Here is a 22,249-nt window from a genome sequence, read left to right on the forward strand (position 1 = left end):
AAGTAAGCTCTTGCTTCAGAATCCGTCAGGCTGCACATCCCTTTTAATTTGGATGTTTGGCCTCAAACAGTTCCGGCAATCATGTGTCCTTCTTATCGAATTCCCGTATCACAAGGGGAGTGTGACCCAATGAGCAAGGATGCAGTTGGCTGAGGATGAATCCCTCTTACCTCTCAAGTTCTCTAGTTATTTCCTAGTCTAATTCCTGTGTCAGAATTATGTAATATTTGGCTGTTCTAATTATTATAAAGCCAACCAGGGGCTGAAGGGAAAAGAACTGGCAGGCTTGGATAGGGAGCCAGGACTAGATTCAAGGTCCAATTCCGCTGTTTATCTATTATGTGATCTCGGGAAAATTACTTTCTTCTCATTTACTTTCCCATTTGTTTCTCTGTCTATACAACAAAGGAGCTAGATTTGATGATCACTTTTGTTTCTACCTCTGAAATCCTATTTATTCTACCATTTAACCAGAAATTTCAGCATACTGTGGGAAACTGGCCCATATTCTGAAACTCTAAGGCCTATGATTTCTACAACAGAAATCTTACATACTGGTTATTTGTTTAATGATCTAAGTGGGGTAGATAGCCCTACAGATTTACATTAACAACTGTCTGAGTATTTCTTTGTCCCCTTGTTAAATGAAATTAATGAGAATAAGATATACAAGAAAAAAATTATTAACGAGCTCCATAATTTATCCAAGATATCTGGATTTGAATAATACACTGAAGTAGCCAAAACACAATCATTCCCCAGAGTAATATGTTATATATAAGGTAATGGTTGAGAAAAAAAAAGGCAGGAAATACAAAATATTTGTTACTGCAAGCAATTTTAATACAAAAGTGTGTCTTGTTTTTAAACAGTTCATTGGTAGAGCTTCAGTTTCTGCCTCAATTAAAACCAATTGAGATAATCACACAGCAACATGGTCGGAGCTGAAGAGGAACAGCAGCTAAAAATCAGGAGCTCCAGACAGCCCCTCTTCATGGTCACTTGGTCAGTTGACTTTATTACGCACAAAAAAAAGACGGAGGAAGCAAACGGGACTTGTTAACAAGTGTGCTGGTGAACTCCTTTAAAGGACGAGCGAGTGTTTGTTTTACGTCCACATTTTCAGAATAGGCTCGTGGAATTCATTCCTCAGTTTGTGGGAAGTTGATTGGCCATTTTAAATAAATAGCAAAAAATGCAGATAAACAAAGTGTAATTCACGATGCCACCAGGGAGTCTCCCTTTGCTGACAGCCTGGGTCCCAGTGAGCACAGGAGTTATTAGTGGCCAGGTTGGATTGGAAGTTATGAACCAGGACTCTTAAAAACCCCAATGTTCTGACGTTTTCTGAACAGTTACGTTTACCCCTGAATTCTAGCAGCTATTTGTCCTTTAAACACCCAGTACTGAAACAGTATTCAAAGACAGTATTGCAATGAACTCCTTTTGCTGTATCATGTGCAAACATTACCTAGATGAGGTTCCCTCTCTTCAGCTAAAATCACACAACATTAAAAACAATGGAAAAAGCAATCAGAAGTGCCCTCCCCTCAGTTCTCACTAATTGAGGTGTCTGTGATTTACAAAAAAAAGAGTTCCTAAACACTGCAGGATTCTTATTTTTTTAATATAATTTATCTTGCTGAGACAGCAAGTCAAGTTTATAAAGAAGATGCATTTAGGAATAATCCTAAAAGATAAAGCAGGTTTACAACCCTGCACCGCGCAGAAACCCTATTTAGAGGCTTTTTTTTTTTTTTTAATACACATTTGCATCTTGACCTTTTTGCTTGTTCTCAAATATTTCATTTCTGGGCCCCATCCATTACAGGGTTACCAGGAGGCAAATTTTATCTACATAAATATTCACATGAAAATAGTAACTTACAAAAAGAAAAAAAAAATAAGGCAGCTTCATAACACAATTATTCTTTTACACTTTTAACAATATAACTTCTCCCATTCAGAATAAATATACACCCAATGCATGGAGCAGGATTCAAAGTGGAGAGAGGCTTGGGGGTGCTTGTACAGTGTTATCGCTTGGGGCCCGGAGTCCTGGGGGAGGCAGTGGTGGTCTTCTTGGACATGGTGGGGATTTTAGAAGGCTTGTTGAGCCCCCTCCTGGAGCTGCCCTGGCCCCCTGCGGCACTGCTCTCCGAAGTGTCTGAACACGCAGACTGTGTCTCTAAAAGGTCGAAGTCAGAAGCATCGCTTCCTCGACGGCTGCTGGCTCGACTCCCGGCCCGACTCCCAGCTCGACTCCCAGGGCGACTGGCTGACTTTTTAGGGTCTGGAATTTAAGAATAAAGTGGCAGATTTAATAAAGACAGCACTGGTGGGTGGGCGGAGGGCATGGTGGTGGTGGTGTGGAAAACAAGAGAACCAGAGGCCAGGGTTCTGACCCTAATACCACCTGATGTGCTGAGTGACCTTGGGCAAACCAGAGTCTTTCTGAACCTCGGTTCTCTCACCTACACAGAAGCTGCCGAAGCCTTTTCTGACTTTGTGCTTCTACCTGAGAAGCGTCCTGAGGACCAGAAAGTAGCTTCTCTCAGCAGCACTGTTGCGTCACACGCCCCCATGGCGGAGTGGAGCGGGTCTGCCCTGGGGCCTCGGCTCGGAGGAGAGAGCCACACGGACTAAGAACCGGGGGAGGAGGGCCGGCAAAGAGAGCAGCAAGTGGAAGCCAAAGCCCTGGGTTCCCAGGAGGAACGTCCACAGGTGAGCAGACGTGATCCTCCCCTGACTCTCAGCTCCCAGCAGACATAAATACGGTGTGTTAGGGAAGCCCTTGCCCCTCTTCCATTCTCCCCCGTACAATCGTTTCTGATGACGAACGGGTGCTGTGGCTTTGGCTGTGGGAGCGCCTGCTCCTGCGAGGCAAGGTTTGAGCCAGCTGTCCTCTGGGCACAGCACCTGTGTTTCTCTCCTTCTCTGCTCCTCAGAGAGGAGGTTAGCGCTGCGGAGAGGCTGCTGTTGCTCCTGGCCATGCCCCCTTGCCCTTATCCCCAGTGGAGAAGTGCTGGGGCAGGTCCTTACCTGCCCGATTGGTTTTGGCACCCGTGGACGCTGGGGAAGAACTATTGCTAGTATCGCCAGCAAGCGATGTTCGACTTGAATGAAAGGCGGGTGTGGGTCGTTTCAACTTGCTGCCTGTTGATGGAATAACCTTAAAAAAACAAAAAGGTCATATTTACTTGGTGAAATCGTTGACAGAAATTCCACTTTACAAGGTTTACTCAAGCCCTCCTCATTTCTAAAAAACTGAAAAGCTAGTTAAAAGTCCAGGAAAACAATGATTTATTTTGAAAGTATGCTAGGTCATGAATTTTGAGCATTTCCAAAATAAAGCCTTCATGTGCCAACTAAAGGTTTTAAAATGTCTTCCAATGCCTTTTATCTTACTGATAAATTTCTACTAGGAAAAAAAATCCTCAAATGCTAAGATTACAGTAGTCAAAACAAACAGAAATATGACAAATGAGTAAAGGTAAGAAATCCAAACACTCCAAAGTATCAAAGTTTTGGGGTTAGAACTGTGACATATGAGTTCTAACCCCAAACTCTTAACATGGAGATCCAAATATTACTCTAGTTCCTATTACGAAGATGCAGTAAACTCAGTGAAGTAGATCTATTTCTTCGCTGGTAGAATGAAGATTAAATTACTTGACCTGAGCAAATGAACAATTAGGAGAAGCACGTGAGAGTGGGGCTGTGATACGAGGAACAAGGCTCTGAGCGGCCTGGGACCAGAAGGGCCTGGGTCTGGACTTGACATAAACTGGCACGTGTGCCTTCCCTTCTCGCCCTGGAAACCAGGGAAGGAGCCTGCCTCTCCAAACCCCATGGCTACACACTGCCTTTTGTTCAGTCCACTGCAGCCACTGGCCTGCTGCTGTCCCTTCAACAGCCCAGCAAGGCTCCCTGTTTGCTGCCTGAAACCTCCCAGGTTAAAGCAGAAACTCCAGAAAAGCAGGGACTCTGTTTGCTCCGTCTCACACCCTAGGCACCTAATACTACATCTGGCACAGACAAGGGGCCCGATATAAACTTGCTGAGCGAATAAGTCACATGCAGAAGCACTTCCTAAACTGGCAGAGAGCTGGCTAGATGTATGTTATCATTACTGATGCTGGTAGGAGCTCCATTTCCCATCTGAGTGGATATATTTTTTAAAAAGAATTTGGAGAGAAAATATTTTAAATCTGAGTATCACTCATGCCACAGCATGCTCTTCTAATTTTTCTTTGAAATCAATCATGTAAATTGTTTTCCAGGACTTTTAAGATGTTTATACAAAGAAAAGAGTAAAGCAACCCATTTCGTTGTGTTTCTTCTTTATAAAGAAAGAGCAAAAGCGACAGAGGGATTCACATTCCAGCACAAACCCTCCTGGCCCACACAGGAGGAAGAGCACCAGTTTCAGAAGCTACTGCTGCTGGGCAGACGTGGCCCCAGAGATGTTGGGCTGGGAGTCTGCGCCAGGACAGTGTGCAGAATACCAGTACTTAAGAGAAGGTGAAACCTTGAAATGAAATGAAACCAAAGGTAAAACCTTAAGACAGAAAGGCTGATGTATCAGAATCCTATGAGAATTGGCACTTCATAATTAAAACATTAAAAATTCTAGAACTTTTGAGACTTTCATGAAACTGGAGCCATTGAAGAAGAAAAAGCAGGACAGGCAGGTTGAATCATGGGGTTTTAGTGTCAGTGGGTCCCCAGATCACGTTCTAAGCCAGATGTATTTCTGAACTGAAGCAGGATGAAACCCAGAAAAGTGAGTCCATTTGTGGACACTGGCTTCTTGTACCTCCTGTTTACACTGGTTGAAGCTTTACACGACTAAACGCAGTGCCATGTTTTGAGGCACAAGAACCCAATGTTTTCCGGCAGCTAGAGTGCCAATTGTACCGCTATCAGACAAGCTGCTAGTCCACATTTTATTTCTGAAACACTGCTCTTCCAAAAGCATTTGGGCATTTTAATGACTGCACTTGAACATGCTGAATTGCTGGCATGTGTATTCAAATCAAGGCTATAGAAACCCAAGTGCCTGGGCCAAGGAATTCAGAACTGAAACCTGAGCCTCAGAGCGGTGTTCACAAATGCTGTGCTTGGCTGAAGGAGGCAGCACCCAAGCCTCGGACCAGCGTGGCAATACAACCACCCCCGGAACGGGACTCCGGGCGGGAGGGTGCCAGCCACTCTTCTGTCCGAAGCAAAGACAGAACACTGTTGAACATGCACCGTTGTTGAATTTCAAGTGTTCATAACTCGTTTGTGTCAGATATGACGTCTGGAGACTCCAAGTGGCTTGATTATAAACAATATTGATAAATCACCACGAATGACCACTGTTTACCACTCTGAACAAATATCATTCTAAGGACTGTTGGGAAGTTGTTACACAATACAGTCTCAGGCATCACTTATTTATCTCCAGTTTTGGTGAATCCGAGTTAGAAACCCCTGAAAGACAATGGACGGGATGAATCAGCTGTGAAAGCAAACACCACAAAGATGGAAAAGACCACGGGCTCGTGTCAGGAGGGAGAGCTGGTCAGGTTCTCGGCATGAGCGAGGGCCTGGTCTTGCCTGTGTCCTTAGTCAGCAAAGCCATACTCTACCTCGGGGCTGGGCAGCTGGAGGTCAGGATAGTGGCTGTCCCTGACAGGGGTGCCAGCTCTACTGTTTACCAACCAGGGTTTGTCATAACAGCGAGAGAACTGAAGCGGAGTCTGTGAAACGGAAATCCAAAGGGAAGGACGGGAACAATTGAAAGTGGAACAGAAAAGGAGCAAATTGGGAACATAAAATAAATAATAAATAAATAAATAATAAATAGAAGACACTAAATTTTAAAGAAACAGAAAACAAAATAAAATGTGTATCAGTCCAATGGGATGAAAGGGGCCAAGGCAGAAAGGCAGTAGCATTCTTCATCTACAACCCATCATCACAACGAACTTCTCTCTTACTTAGCTCCAGCTGCACAGATAGTGCCTGGATTTTCAAGATCAGTAACCCCGGATGGGTTCAAACTCAAAATGGGAATACGTGGAAAGAAGCTCTTTGGACCAAGTGACTCAATTCCTATTTAAACGTCCTTTGCGGCCATGTTAAAGGTCCAGATCTGTGTACCACTAGGGCCTGGCCAGCCTGGTCTATATGTCTTCAAGTTCCTCTCCTCACTGGAGTCTTTCAGAGGCTACACTGAACAACGGCCACGTGCAGAGCTGGGAGCGGGGCAGGAGGTCATGCCCGAGGCTGTACGTACCTTGGTGCCGCTGGCTGGGGTGGCTGGAGAAGACGGCATGGACGTGCAGCTGTGGTTACTCTGACTAGCACTTGAGCTGGAGCGGGTAGGGGAGGCTGCGCGGGAAGACGGTTTGGACCTTCGACCCCGGGACCGGAAAGGCGTCATGCCCTGCGATGCCCCCTCAGGGAGGATGAATTTCTCTCTAAGTTCGATGTTAGTTCTACCTCGTGCTAGAAAAGCGAATAAATACACACACATACAGTGACAGTTAACCTTGAAAAAATATATCTTTGATGGTCACACAGCTGCTTGACCCCACGAAAACAGTTATATAATTTATAGGTTTAGTACTATCTGCGGCTTCTTTTGAAATAGAGATATATTCCTGATTTATCAGCCTTGTCATGATTCTTACCCACAGCAGACACATTAGCGAAAAACCCCTTGGTTTGTTGTAATAAAGAACTGTGTACCAAGCACCGTCCCATGCTGCGGTCATGATCTTGCCTTGGCACTGTCCCCTGGGTCAAGAGAAAGCAGATGCAGCAGTCCACAAACCTCCGAGGTTAAATCAAAACCTCTCTTTTCTCTCTCACAGGACATGTGTACTTTTTGCTCAACTCTTATAGGACACATGGTACTGAAACAGTATAGAAAAACAGATCACTGAAATTGAAATCATCTAGACAAGGGTCCCAACCTCTGGGCCACAGATCGGTACCTCCTATCAGACCAGGAGTGGCATCAGAAATCAAGGGCACAGTGAATGTTATGCACTTGAATCATCCAGAAACTACCCCCTCCCCTGGTTCCGTGGAAAAACTGTCTCCCATGAAATTGGTCCCTGGGGTCAAAAAGGTTGGGGACCACTGACCTAGACCCTTCTACTTGAATTCAGTTGATAATAATCCTAAAGAAAGGGGTCCAGGGACTCAGGACAGTAAAAAGATCTGGGTTGAACTGTTAAGAAGTAAACATGTGGGAGGAGAGAGAGATCAAGACCATGCACAAAACTTGCCAGTGAGAAACCATTAAGTCAAAAGCTGAAAGCCACGAGAAGCTGAAGGCAGACCTGCGGTGGGAGAGGGGTGTCAGCTGGAGAGTCTGGGAAGAGCACTGACGGCCAGAGTGCTGTCCCGGGGCTTCCTGGAGCCACCAGACCAGAGCCCCACGTTTGGATTCGGTCAGAAGACAGCAAATACGGCCAACACACACATTAACTGTGAAAGACGTTACGAATTTAAAAGAAACAATTCCCCTGCAACGTGTTCTTAGGTCACTCCTCACTGAAAGGTGTTAATTCTGTGATCACCTTCTGTCTCCTTATTCACCAACCCCCCCAAGCTGCTCCCTGTTTAGGACAGGTCTAAACAAACTGGACTGTTAGTAAAGCCTGGTAAAGGGGAACCACCATAAACAAACTATTTGCCATTCTTCCCTATATTAGATGTTTTACTTTGGCCAGAAACTGCAAGTTTAGAAGATTTCAGGTAATGGTACACACTCCTCTCTCCTGCCCAGTCCCACAAGTCCTCAAGAAATTTGAGGAATCTTGGTAGAATTAGACTTTAAATCAGGTTGCACGAGGCTTCATAAGCAGAGTGGTTTAAATTCCTAAGTCAAATCCAAATTCATTTCAATACGTGAAGTTGACATAACATATCAGAGTATCAGCTTAAAAGGGCTAACCTGGATATCAAAACCTCTGAGTTATAGTCCAGGCTCTTCCCAGCTGTGATCCCTCCTGCCTGGGGCTCTGTTTCCTCAGCCTCCCTAGAGGTGATCAGTCAGGCCGACTGATGTCTAAGGGTCCTTCTTGTCGGGCGGTGCAGCATTCCTGGAATGCTAACCTGTTTCCTTCCTTCTCAGGCCCCAAAGGACAGGCCCTCCCAGGTTCATTCCTGGGCCCTCTGGTTCCCTCCCGATCCTTCTCCCAAACTCCAGCACTTCCCTCAGTATCTAAACTCATGATTCTTAGAGAATCTCCTTCAGCACTAACCTGGATACTTAATAACATTCTGTATTGCTAAACACTTATTTTTATCTTTAATGTTTGTTAACATGCCCAGCACAGCGGCAGATGCACAGCAAGTGCTGAAGTAACAGTGACAAATGGAAATCATTACTCAACTGAGGACCAACCACGACGCCTCAGAGTTGTTTATGACCCTAGGCCAGAAAGAACTTCAGACATGTGGTTTAAACCGATGAGACTTAACAGTTCACTGAGCTCACTCTCCAGAAAGCAACACAGTGACACAAGAGGAAGACTTTGAAATGGCATCACTGATGAGGGCAATTACATGTTAAATGCAGTAATATAACGATAAGAAGATGTTCCCCATGCACTCTGCAGTTTACAGCACGTGATCACGTGTAAATACTAGGCTTGGCTGTTCTCGGGAGCCAGTCAGCATCCCCACGTCACGGAAAACTGCAGCACTCAGAGGCTGAGGGCAGGGAAAACTATGCAAGAACTGGGACCAGAATCCTTATCTTCCACCCGAGCTGCCCTCTAGCCACTCCCAGCTCCATGCATCACCAGCTACACGAGCTCATCCCACTCTCGGCTGTACACTGCTCTAACCGCCCCCCTCCCCGGGGCAGTCACAGGCAAGGGTCACAGACCACTACTGCCTCAGGGGATGCTTTTAAATTGTAGAAAGGAAGAAAAAAATTGTAGAAAGGTTGAAATCTACAGAAAACCAGAAAGAATTAAAACTGCTTAACCTTAGGGGACAGTACTATTAAACTGTTAGTATCTTTATTCCTCTGCACAACTTTGTGTATGTGTATGTCCATATATAAAAAATGCAAAAACATCAGAAACATTCCTCCATGTTTGATGTATCTGACATAACTTCAGCTAGCTACAAAGTATTATTTCATCATATTGAGATCAGTTTATTTCACCAACCCTGTGCTGTATTTGTTCATAATTTTTAACACGCTGTGTACAATGCTGTGACAGACTACTTGAAAAAAGTTCTTGTGCCCATCCATGACGACTTCCTTAAGGTAAGTCTCTACAAGTGGATTTGCTGGGGAGAAAGGATGCACACTTAAGGTTTTTGGTATTTGTCAACTGATCTACAGCTTCCCAGGTGGCCCAGTGGTGAAGAATTTGCCTGCCAAGCAGGAAATGTGGGTTTGATCCCTGGGATGGGAAGATTCCCTGGAGAAGGAAATGGCAACCCACTCCAGTATTCTTGCCTGGGAAATTCTATGGACAGAGGACCCCTATATATAGTCCATGGGGTCACAAAGAATCAGACATGACTTAGCGACTAAATAGCACCTGCTCTACAAAATTTTACACCAATGTACACTCTCAAAAATAATGCTATGAATATATTCCATTTACTTCACTCTGGCCAGCGCTTTCTGAATTGAGACAGTATGTGTGTACTCATGTGTATCACCTGTACACAGGTAAAAACCAGATAAATCTGACAGGTAAAAACACTTCTCTGCTGTTGTCATTTGCAAGTGGGGGAGTTACTCTTTTCTTCTTGAAACACCCTCCCTTAGCTTCTAGGGCCCTGCTTGTCTCCTCCTGTGGACTACCCCAGCCCACTCACTTCTTCAGTGCTGACGTCCCCCTGCTTCTGTCTGCAGTCCTGTTCTCCCTCTTAGACTTTCAACCTGGTGATGAGCTCATGCACCTGAGACTTTAGCACCATCATCCGGCCCTGTCTGCCTCTCAGGTACATTCTCAGTGCAGCCTTCTCCTGGATGCCAGAACCTTACATCCAGTACTGATTAGACATGACTGAAGCAGAAACCTGGTTGTTGATGTAGGCCCCTCCCTCACGATGGCAGTTCAGTCTACTATTGACTCCACCTTCTAATACTTCTTGAATCCCCTCAGACTTCTGGCACACCTCAAACTTTTATGGTTCATGGAACATCTCCCCAACCCTGGACCACTGTAACAGGCTTCCAAATGGTCTCTGTGTTTCTCATCTCAACACCATCCCTCCCTCACTCCTCATTCCCCACACTGAATTTCTAAATAGAAATCTGATCTCTCTAAACAGTTTAAAACCTTTCCATGGTCTTTCATTGCTTACAGCAGCATTTCCCAAACTGAGGCTTCTGAGGGGTTTCCTACGAAGAGAAGTTTAGTAAACACTGGATTCTACATTTTTTTTCCTCTCTCTAGGAGAGCCCTAATGCAATCAGCATTTTATAAACTCTGAGAAGTCCTGCAGTAAAGAAACCTGCTTACTTTTAACTCTGTGTCTTACAAATGCATTTGACCATGACTTTTTTGGGTTTTTTTTTAAAGGTCATATCTTGGGGCCCAGACCCCAAAGGCAGTCATTTCAAATTCAATTTTTCAACCACTAGAGAGATCATCATTTTTCTAAGAGACTACTGCTAGCCACTGATTTTGGCTGCAACAGGCCTGCCTGTAGTTAAAATTCACTTCCATTGTTTAATGGGGAGAGCTTTAGTATACCAAGATGAGGAGTTCTGTGGATGGGAGACTGTGATGGTAGCGCAACAGTGTGAACGTGATACTGACCTGCACACCTAAAAATGGTCAGGACGGTAAGTTACATGTATTTTACCATGTAATAAAAAAATCAGTTCTAAGCCAAACTTTGTCTTTTAAATCTTCACAGTAAAGTTTTTCTAGATCGTCAGTAAAATTTCAGGGAACTAATCTGTCTAATGCTCAGAAACATTCATTGGACCCCTAGGGTAAATGTGCACGTATTATCTCCATCCAAACATGATTTCCTTTGCCATGGCTCAATTCAGAAAGTGAAATCTCCAATTCTGGCAGTACCAGGAACCTACTGAGTTGACTACTTTAACCTTTACATTTGGTTACAGAAATGTGCAGGCTGAGATAGCTGTCATCATCTTAAATAGCTGTGTAAAGGCAGATAACACGATTATGCAACATCAGTATTATATCATAAATTTTGTACTGTCCACAGAATAACATTCTCTGTGGTGCAGCCAAGTAAATGCAACCCAAATGAATAAAAAGTCCACTGAGGTGGAGCTTCGAGAAGCTCCACAGTAACCCTCATAGAATCCTAGGCAGCTTCTCATTGTGGCGTTCATGCCCTTCATATCACTTATTACATCTGCCTGGGCCCTTAAGTGTTCCTTTATTAGCACAACTTTTTATTTGCTGAGATGGAGCTCATCCTGTCCATCATGGTAGAGTTATGGTATCTGAGACTAACAGGAGTTCTGAGCTCTATAGTCAATGGAGTCAGGATGAGGGCACCCTTGGGAAGGCATGGGGAGAGCCTTACCTGCTTTGCTCCAAGAGATGCTGAAAAAGGCTACTCTGCTCCATAGAAAATAGCTCCTAGATGGCCCTCCCATATATCCTTGGGGGTTCCAATTTCTAGCTAACAAGATAAGGAAAAGCAAGCAGTGTTCTCCTTGGCCAGCAGCACAACGTTACTGTCAACAGAACAAGTAGAGCAGGCAGCAAACAGGCAAAGATTCCAAAATGTCACATGCAGTTATCTCTCTTTTGTTTATTTAGTTCAATCACACATGACATGTAAAATAAAACCTTATTAATAGATCTGGAAAGGAATAATCTTGCTTTACTGACTTAAGGTTAAAAAGACATATATACTGCTTCTTATTTTAAATAATCAAAGGGGTTTTTATATCAAAGAAATTGGTTCGTGATATAATTAAGTTCTAAAATAGATTTAAACCTGCTCTAGTTTTTATCAGAAAAGGTGTTTTTAAAACTAACTACTTTATAAAAAGGAATTCCTAATGAAGACTATTACCCTATTATTACTCTGGGTTTATTGGAGCATATGCAGAACGAGTTAAGAGGAATTTATGAGCATATCTGAATTCATGTGAGAACCTTCATCTTATTTATTTTTTAAGGATTGTTTTGATGTGGACCAGTTTTAAAGTCCTTATTGAATTTGTTACAATATTGCTTCTGGATGTTTTAGATTTTGGGCCCGGAAGCATGTGGGTTCTCAGCTCCCCGACCAGGGACTGCATCTGTTCTCCCAACACTGGAAGGCGAAGTCTCAATCGCTGGACTGCAAAGGTCCTGAAAGTCCCAGGACCTTTAGCTTTAAATGCTTCAGATTCTGACAAAAAATCACATCCAAAGAAGTGACCTAACAGTATGGTAAACACTTCTGTTTGCTTTACAAAGTAAGCTTTATGCATTTAATTATGCAGTAAAACACATATAAGAAGAGGTGGTGGTGGGTATATTAGCCCATGAGACACACAGCATGTCGGTTAGGAGCCAGACTGTGGGATCCGAACCCTGTCTTTGCCATTTATTAGCTGCCTCCCCTCGGGAAGGTTGTTTACCTTCTCTGTGCTTCAACTTGCTATTTTATACAATGGAGATAATAATAGTAGCTACACCTCCTAGAGGTGAAAATGTGTTTTTACTGGTAAAATGCTTATAATAGTGTGTAGCATTAAAACCTGTAAGTATTTGTTAAACAGAAACTCAGAACAAACTCCATGGGTACTGTCTCAACAGGCATATTATATGCTGTCAATTTACAATAGTTAGAAAAGCTATGGTTTGGCTATTTCGAAGCATTCATAAAGGCAGCAGGTATCACAGAGCCAAGAGATGCTAAAGTTTAAAAAGCAAAGCCATTCTCAACGGGCCGGGACTGGGTAAGAGGGACAAAGCTTAAAAGCCAACCTATGGGAGACTGACTGGAAATCGAAGAGCTGGAATCAGAGCGCTTTATTTTACTCCCAGGATGGTGCACTAGAATAAAAAATACATAAACACAAAAAAACAGCAGGAAATGCAGAAACTGGTCAAGAAAGACACACTGGCAGAGAGAGGGGGAGGCCCCTGCGTACCCACATGCAGCTCGGCTAACAGAGGTGAGGGAAGGAGCAGCTGAAGGGGATGCACGACCGGGATCTGACCATCACCCACTGGCCGCAGCCCCACACGCCTCCAGCGGCAGGCGCCATCGCTCACGCTCAACTGGCCTCTGGCCTCTGGGCCAGTGTGCCAGCCTTTGTAGGATGAAGCAGACCGAGACCTCACAGGCCCACTCAGGTGACTCCCTGCCTGACAAGTGCCCAGGCCCACTGCCAGGTGTTTCTCATCCTTCTGGTTAAAGGCGCTCCCCGTCCTCCCCTCCCCAGAGGGGCCTAGAGCCCTCTCTGACTTTCAGACGCACCAATTCCAGGCAAGGTCACCAGCAGGGCTAACAGGGAGCCGACAGGCCTTTTCAGGGCTTCTTTCCAGGCTGGTGTTAGTGTAACACCTCACATGGAAATATCTGATGACACCAATAAATTCCTAATTCCTATTTACTGCGTTCCCAGAAACCTGTCTCCCTCAATAGCATCCACCCCTCCTGGCTCTCTCCCCTGGTCTGCCCTGGCACCCTGACCAAGTTCCCCTCTGCACTAACTGGGATGACATCTGGGCAGCTTAACAACAGACACCAGACCCCACCGCCAGCACCCTTTGGAACCACCAAAGACCAGTGGTGAGGGCGTGGCTGACAAGTAACGTGCTGAGCGCGGCTTCTTACCTCGGCAGGGGTCGTTTTTCACGAGAAACTCATCCAGGGCCATCCACCCTCCGCCGACGCGGACCATCACGGTGCTGCGCAGGATGCGGACCAGCCGCAGCTGCTGGGAGTCCCCGAACTGCAGGGCCAAGGACACAGGTGAGCCGGGGCGCTGGGGGGCGGGGTGGACGACACGCCCCTAATGGAGCAGACTGTATTCAGATGGAGTGACAAGCTCGCAGTTTGGAACGAATTTTAACTCTCACTTTTTTGCATTTTTCACAGAAAACTTAAAATATGGAAAAGCTAAAGGCCACTGTCTTGACGCACCTTCCAAGGGTTGTGACCCTGCCCCAAAGGGGAAGCTGGAGGACAGATAAGGTGTTAGCTCACTTTGAGTCTTTCAAAGACGCTGCCCAAATTAAAATCCAGTAATACAATTCTTTGTTAAGCTAGTTTTTTTCCATAAAGGAAAAGGTAGCTATGAGGTAGATGTCAGCTTCTGAATACAGTGTGCTCAAAAGTTAAATGGAAAACAGCAAATATCTCACGTCTCAAGGAAACCCTTGCAAAGCATCATCATTATTAAAAGCTTAGAAGGAAATCTGATTTTCCACATCATTTTAGAAATAAACCCTTAAATATTCTCTAATTGTGACTGTCACCAGCAGAAAATTTTCTTCACTTGAACAAATGATTAGATAGTGTTTATACTAAAATTTAGTTGAAGAAATTAAAATTTTAATCTACCATGCTGACTGTAGTTTTCAACAATCATTTCGAGATATTAAAACAAGCATGATTTTCTGATATTTATTTTTCCTTTTTTTCCTGTCAAATATGCCAACTTCACAACCCTATCAGCATTTGGAGTTTCCTATCGCATAAATTATCCTCTTCCCAAAATAAAGAGGCAACAGAAGAGAATCATGAGATCTCAAAACAAAAATCAAACATATGGCTGTAGAAATGGAATTCCTAAAATTGTTTAATTCAAAGAGAATGTTGGGGGGAGAATTCAATCACTTAAGATTTTCAAAGTTAAAAGGAGAACCATAACTTTGAAACAGGGCACAAAATTTGAAAATGCCAGAAAGGATGTTTGAGAAGGATCCATAATCAACTTCTCTCAAAATCAGTATTTTTGTGGTAATTCTCCATATGACTTTGCACTCACTCAAGTTCACTGTTAATTTATACAGGCAAGGTGATTGAAAAAAATACCACCCCCAACCCAAGCCCTTATCTTTGAAAATAAAAATCACCCTTCATCTTTCATCTCACACAGGTTATAGGTTTTTATACAAAGTGACTGCAGCCACAGCATGGTGTGGTGTGAGGAGTGGGGACCAGAAATGTGAGGGAAAGAACGTCCTGTCCCAGGAAGGAAGCTGCCCGCAGACACTGGCCCTGTGAGTGGGAGCAGGGAGGCACCGAGGATTCCATCAGATCCGAGGGCAATGCCAGCTTGAGTCACGGTACGGGGTCTTCTCTGGGTAAGTGAGGGGAGAAGGAAAGGAGCTCTGTGTCTCCCAGAGGCAATCAGGAATGAACCCCAAGCTGAGCTATATTCTTAGATTACTGTGCCCCGTCAATGTGACAAAATGATTTCTCAGCCTATTTGCACTGATTTCATTTTTTCCCCTTAATTTCTTACTAAAGTTCTCTCTGAAATATTCTAACTTGCTTTTACTGAGCTATGGGGAAAAGGAGGTTTGACCCAAGCCAGAGGCCAAAGTGGCTGGGGAAGCTGAGGCCAGAGTGATGAGTGTGGAAGGGACTACCACATCTCTACAAACAGGGATCAGCACAAATCTGGCAGAGAAGGGTTGCCAGAGAAGCAAGGACCTCTGGACAGTCTTAGGGACAACAGTAAGCTCTGTTTCCTTCTCTTAAATGGAAAATCCCTTACAGTGACCTGGGTCATGGCTCTGGTATTTCCCACGTGACTGTGGGCACAGTGGTCCTTAAGGCCTCAGTTGCCTCGTATGAACTTCATAATTCTGTTCCCAACACTGGAATGGACTCCTCTGACCCTCTGCCGGTCAGTGGAGCAGAGGACATCGGTGCCACTTCAGAGGGGCCCTGTACCCACATGTCATTAGCAAACAGGCCCGACCTTTAGGTGCTACTTGCCACTCTTCTGCAATGATTTATTTAAAGTCAGTTTGGCTGTTCTTGTTTTCATTTTCTTTCCATCCTTTGTTCTTCCCACTGGCCCAGAATGTTATTATAGTTAGTGGTTAAGGCAGTGCCTGGAACTCAACATTGATTGAAGGCCTCAAATCCACCAAGTGTTTCTGATTTCATTTCACAAGACAAATTTTACCCATGCAACTTCCTTCCATTTAAAGACATAGGACCCCGGAGCCCTCAAAAAGATCTAAAAGGTTAGAATTACCAAGCAGAGTCAAAAGCATTTAATCTTCTTTGCAAGTCTAATTTGATCCCATTAGATCATACTGGCTGGCCATAATTGACAAACTTCAGGCTACAGCCAAGTTTGATTCCACACTACACTTCTCACATACCTTACAATTATAAAATATAAGTACAAATAACTAAAATATTAATAAGGTATTTAAACAGACTTGAGTACCTTAAATACCCCAAGACTTTCCTGACTTAATGTGTATTACAAATTCTGTGTTAATGGTCAAAAGACTTGGGTGTAAGTCAGAACTGTGCTGTCTGATATTCTGACTTCCAAAACAGAAGGACAAGACTGGGCTCTTTCAGAGGTGGGATAGATTGATATTATAGTTGACTTCCCTGGAACCATACTATGTACTTGTAACGCAGCCCAGCAAAATACTGTTTTTAGCTGACCAAATTTTGAATGGAAAATTATATACACTTGTATCTTTTTCTTTGAAGACAGCTTTAGAACACTTGCCCGGCTAGCAGTTTCTCCGCTTGGTAAGACAACCTGATGTGACCCAGGCATGCTTCAGATTATGTCCTCTCCCCATAGCAAAGAACAGGCAGCATTAGCCACACAGACCATTTCCACCAAAAAGTATGTTTGCAAGGCACACTGTACCTGATTGCCGAGGAAGAACTATAGACAGTTAAGAGTAAAGGATGGAGGAAATGGAAGGGAAAAAAAAAAAACAAAACAGAGAACATTTTGTCAAATTAACACTAAGGAATGAAAATCACATAGTCATGTTAACGGTTTCAAGAACAATACATACTGACCATATTCTTATCCAGCTTCAGACTCAGGGCAGACTCAGGGATGTGGTTTTACAAGCTAAGAAGACCTAACTTTTGCACTCTATGTTGCTACTGTTAATTCATCTCTCTCACAGGTAATTAAAACAAAACAAAACCCAACAGACCAGGGTAAGACTGCTTGGAGCCTTATTATAACCCAAAGCCTGGGCTGGATCTAAGGCAGAGCCACGTGACGCTCTGCTCCCTGGCTCAGAGCAGCACCGTGGCTCTGCTGAATCTTGAAGACAGTTCTGACGCCCATGAATCTCATTTCGTGCTCCTAGCCGGCTGCATGTCACTCTGTCATCTGAAATGGCCACCTAAATCCTCTTTGCCAATCCTAGATCTACCTTAGGACCTTAGAGAATCCTGACATACTGCCGAGTACATTTTAGGAATCCTGTCATAGATTCTTTTTATGTCCCCACCTGGCCCCAAACGAAGCTAAGACACAGCATGGCTCACTGTCATTTATGGCCTTACTCAGCACGGCTTTCTGCAGAAGACTACTGAGCGGGCTAAGAGTTCTGTGGAACCTGAACACAGCTCTTCTAGCCCTGAGCCTCTGAGCCACATGGGCTATGACGACCAGCTCCTTGGGGGCAATGGCCAGTCATTAGATAGCTGGTTCCTTATCTTATGGTAAAGGTGCCTCCATGTCCACAAAGACCTGTTCAGTAGTGAAGAGAGGGCTTTGAAATGTCTCCTCTATTGGATCTCATACAAGCAACTGCGGACCAAATAGGGCACTATTTTCCAGATGCAACTATGTGGGGCTCTGAATCTTAGCCCACAGGACACCTGACACCTGGCACCTGCGGAGATGAGGGCCAGACACTGCATGTCAAGTCCCACTGGCTCTGGTCCTCCAAGCATCGTGAGCGGGAAGCTGGGGTCACCCATCTGTCGTGCGTCAGGCTCTTTCCTGTAAGGGCCGCACAGAAGGAATGACCACCACGAAGGACTGGTTTTCTCTTTCTTACCCGGTATTTATTCTCTCCAATCTGCTCCACCTGAAACCTTTTAGCACATTTGCACTGAGCCACTTGTCTTGTGACCTATTAGTAGTGAATAAAAACAAAAAGAAAAGTGTGAGGGATAAAGCAAGACTCCCTCTTCAAAGAAACAAAGATCTTTACAAGTCATCAGAGAAGCTCTTCATTATATATTTTTAGGAATTCCAGGCTTTTAACACATGCATTTATCGTCTATCATGAGTCTCATGGAGACTCGGTTAGATGCTGAATATAAAGGAAATTCACCAGTAATGATACAACACATTCTTCCATCTTGTTTCAAAATTCCCTCAGAGAAATGTGCTAATATGCATGCATCAATATTAACTGACTAATTAACAGCAAATTATGAGTTGATTTAAATCTCTACCTAGGAGCCTGGCCCTGGGGTGCTCTGGGCCACTCCCCAGACCAGGCCCATTGCTTCCCCCATCTCAGGATCAATTCTATGAGCTCCTAATGAATTCATATTTTTTAGCGTGATGCAGTTTTCAATGTGATACAGTTCTTAAATAGGCAGAGAGGTTGGTGGGCACACATCTTAAACCCTATATTTCAACCCTTAAATGCTACATATGAAGATGCTCCTCTGGACGCTGAAGCAGTCTGTTCTAGGCAACGTGGTGCCCTGGAGAGGTTCTCCAAAACTGCAGAGCACCACACAGAGGTGACTCACGTGAGTGAATTCATCGAGACGGAGCCACAGCTCGATAGCTGGAGACCCACGGGGGCTCCACCATCCAACAGGGGATCCCCAGACAGAACTCCAGATAATCACCTCCCAACAGACATGCTGAAGGGCTGATGTGGCAATTGCACTGGACCAAATTCAGGACAGTAGCAACAATGTCATCAAAAATTTACTCAAAATACAATTATTTCTTGTACCTCATCTTCAATTTTATCTGCATCAGTTGTTGGTCGATAAGCATCCTTGTTGGGATGGAGAGCAGCCACAAATTCATAGTAATCAATATAACCATCCCCATCTCTGTCAAAAATGTCAGCAACGGCAGTCATCTCTAACTTGGTAGTAGGGAACTCTGGAGGAAAATTAATCACATTTTGTAACATTAACTAAGAGAAAAGGCTTACTTGGCTGGTTGGAGGTTATATAAATACTTCTTTAAAAGAATTTGTCTTAACTTTTTTTTTTCCTGAAAACCAGTACATGCTCCCTTTAGAACTTAGAAAATACAAAAAGTTACAAAGAAGATAAACATCACCCCAAAATATATTATGGCATACTCAGAGCATGCCCCAGAACACACTCAGTTTTTGGCATTTTTGCTAACAGACTCATAACCCTCCCAACCCCCTATGCAATTTAAAACCAGAGACCTACCATGAACTTCAGAATATACTTATTCACTCCACTATCGATAGGTTGGATATTTAGATTATTTCAGGAGACAGACAATTTGGAATAATCAGGGTGAAGTTTTTCTACATTTAGATTACTGCTTTGGGTCCCTCACAACTGCTTCCCAAGGTGTGAATGCCACAGGAACCAGAGTGACTTCTTGAGACATAAGGTGAGCGACACTGTCTCTGAGATGGAAGTCTCTGCTGGCGGCCCCCTGTCTCTAGAATAAGATCTGATCCCTTCGTGATGGCCAACAGCGCCCCACATTAACAGTTGCTTTCTACCTTTCCAACTTCCCATCTTACCAACCCTGAGGTCACGACACTCCAGCCATGCTGACCTCTGAGAACCCGCCAAGTTCATTCTCCTCTCAGCACTGTACCTGCTGCGGTTCTGCCTCTGTCTCTCCCCTGAAATCTTGACGTGGCTGAATCCTTACCATCACTTAGGTCTCAACTCAGGTATTACCCCCAGACAGGCCTTCTCGGGCCTCTATGTGAAGCAGCACACCTGTGAGATGTGCTCTGTGATCTGGGCAAGTCACTTAACTAAACGCCTCACTTATTCCTTTTGCTAAAAATACATGAGATCATACATTTTGTAAGCTTTTATACAGATGTCAGAAACTTACATTATGAGGGATGTATTGTACAACAAAATGATAAATATAACTAACACTGCTGTATGTCACATATAAAAGCTGTTGAGAGTAAACCCTGAGTTCTCATCACAAGAAATAATTATTTTATGTCTTAAATTTGTACCTATATGAAATGATGTTCACTAAACTTACTGTGATAATTACTTCATATACGTAAATCAAATCATTATGCTGTATACCTTAACCTTATACAGTGCTGTATGCTACTTACATCTCAATAAAGTTGGAAGAAAAAAAAATCTGAATTCCTATTGAACAACTGATATTGTGAAAAACTTAAAAAAAATATAGGCATATCTCATGTCAGTTTCTGGCATCTATGTAACAGCTTATAAAATATATGATCTCATTTACTATGCTTCAGATATTATCCTCTTCTTTTTAAAACAAACTTAAGGTTTGCGCCAACTCCATCCATGCCAAGCAAGTTTATTGGCCCCATTTTCCCAACAGTATATGATCACCTCATATCTCTCTGTGTCATATTTTGGTAATTCTTGCAATATTTCAAAATTTCCATTATTATTATATTTCTCATGGTGATCTGTGATCAATGATCTCTGATGTTACTACTGCAAAATGATAATGACTTGCTAAAGGCACAGATGATGGTCAGCATATTTTAGCAATAAAATATTTTTAAATTAAGGTATGTACATCATTTTTAAGGTATAACACTATTGAATACTTAATAGACTACAGTATAGTATAAACATAACTTTTATATCACTGGGAAACCAAAAATGTCTAATGGTTCTCTCTGTTCCAATATTTGCTTTATAAAGGTGGTCTGGAAGTGAACCTGCAATATCTCCAATGTCTGCCTGTACTTAGAAGTTCATTATTCACAATAGTTAGTTCCTTTTCTAAACATTGAATGTGTTTTGCTTGCCATAATGTGTCAAATAAGACCTGCTTGTTTTAACTCTAAGCAAAATGAGGTCCGACGCCCCATCAAAACAATAGACCAATTTTAGTAAGCAGGTACATTACTTCTTCTCTAAGACTTCAGCTTTCACTTAAGAAAGACTGTTTAGCCAGAAATATAGCCTGCTTCGACAAAGCAAGTGCAAGGAATCTAGGTGTGACCTGGGTTTGGAATTGTGACTAGACTCACTGGATGCTAGAATGCCATCGATAAACTCCTGACGGGTTATCTTCCCATCCTGGTCCTTGTCAATTCGCCGGAAGAAATCCATCACCCGAGACTTTTTGTGATTCATCCAACGCATATACTTTTTCCTCCAGACATCGAAGTCAAAGTTGGCAAATTCCTTCAACTAGACAGAGATCAGAGGCATCAACAAGACCTACAAACCTTCAAACCTGCCCAGAGCATACCCAAACTTTCAGACATCCAGCAAAGCCATGCGGGCCTTTTCAGGGGACCAACAATGAAATCTCTGTGTTGCCTCTTTTGTGAAGGCACATTGGCTCCTTCACTTAAAGCCATGATTGTTTACATGAGCTGTGGTAAAATGGAGCAGTGAGAGAAACAGTAACTCAACAACCACCATGGAAGATACAGAGAATGCAGAACAAGAGTGGGTGGGGTCGGCCTTGCTTTCCCTTGGCATTTTTTCAAAGGATCATCCCCTCAGATGTAAAAGAATGGATTCTACCCCAGAAGAGAAGTCCTCAGTGTGCCCCACTTATGTGGTGTTTCTCTGGGATGGCGCCAGAGGGAGTGAACTGCCCTCTGATTCCCACTGTAAGTATTTGGTCCTGGTGGACAGCAGCGGGCCTGTGCAGTGGACAAAGTGATGCTGAGCTACTTGCACTATGCCAGTGACATGGACTCAGGATGACTTAAAACAGTGCAGCGGTTTTCCCCCTGGTCTTTCAAACTCCAAAGTTGGAAGGAATGGGGAAAAAAAGAAAAAGCCAAAACCAAAAATGCTGAAAACTCAACTGGATCTACAGAAATAACAACAAAAAACACAGAACACTCACTTCTGGGCATAGCTGCTTTGATATGCACAAATGAAAAAATATAAAAGATATTAGAAATTTGTTTTAGAAACTAGGAAGTGAAATACTATATTTTTCAGACCAGTTAATGATACTTCAAAATAGATTTGCTTTTTATAATCTACTGAAGGATCAACAAATAACAGGATTATAAAAAAACTACTCATTTCATAATTGGGGAGTTTATATCTTTACACAAAGGGCTCTGTAACAGTCATTTTTATGAGACGCTCC

General features: G+C 43.5%; 1 protein-coding gene across 11 annotated transcripts in view; it reads right to left on the bottom strand.

The window, feature by feature from the left end:
• Nucleotides 1–821: 821 nt before the first annotated feature.
• The window catches only part of MACF1 (microtubule actin crosslinking factor 1), a 332,396-nt gene continuing 310,968 nt past the window's right edge, over nt 822–22,249 (bottom strand). For 6 of the 11 annotated variants that reach the window (XM_065915933.1, XM_065915904.1, XM_065915919.1 and 3 more), the window contains 9 exons: nt 21,162–21,324; nt 18,906–19,060; nt 17,985–18,059; nt 16,826–16,843; nt 13,804–13,921; nt 6,287–6,498; nt 5,637–5,747; nt 3,043–3,172; nt 822–2,293 (listed from right to left, as the gene is read on the bottom strand). In XM_065915933.1, coding sequence (XP_065772005.1) covers nt 2,037–2,293; nt 3,043–3,172; nt 5,637–5,747; nt 6,287–6,498; nt 13,804–13,921; nt 16,826–16,843; nt 17,985–18,059; nt 18,906–19,060; nt 21,162–21,324 — 1,239 coding nt within the window. In that variant the 3' untranslated portion in view covers nt 822–2,036. The remainder of the gene's footprint in view (nt 2,294–3,042; nt 3,173–5,636; nt 5,748–6,286; nt 6,499–13,803; nt 13,922–16,825; nt 16,844–17,984; nt 18,060–18,905; nt 19,061–21,161; nt 21,325–22,249) is intronic. The other 5 variants (XM_065915922.1, XM_065915949.1, XM_065915957.1 and 2 more) reach the window with 3 other exon arrangements.

Source organism: Muntiacus reevesi, chromosome 1 (assembly GCF_963930625.1).
Source record: "Muntiacus reevesi chromosome 1, mMunRee1.1, whole genome shotgun sequence".
Classification (NCBI taxonomy): Eukaryota; Metazoa; Chordata; class Mammalia; order Artiodactyla; family Cervidae; genus Muntiacus; species Muntiacus reevesi.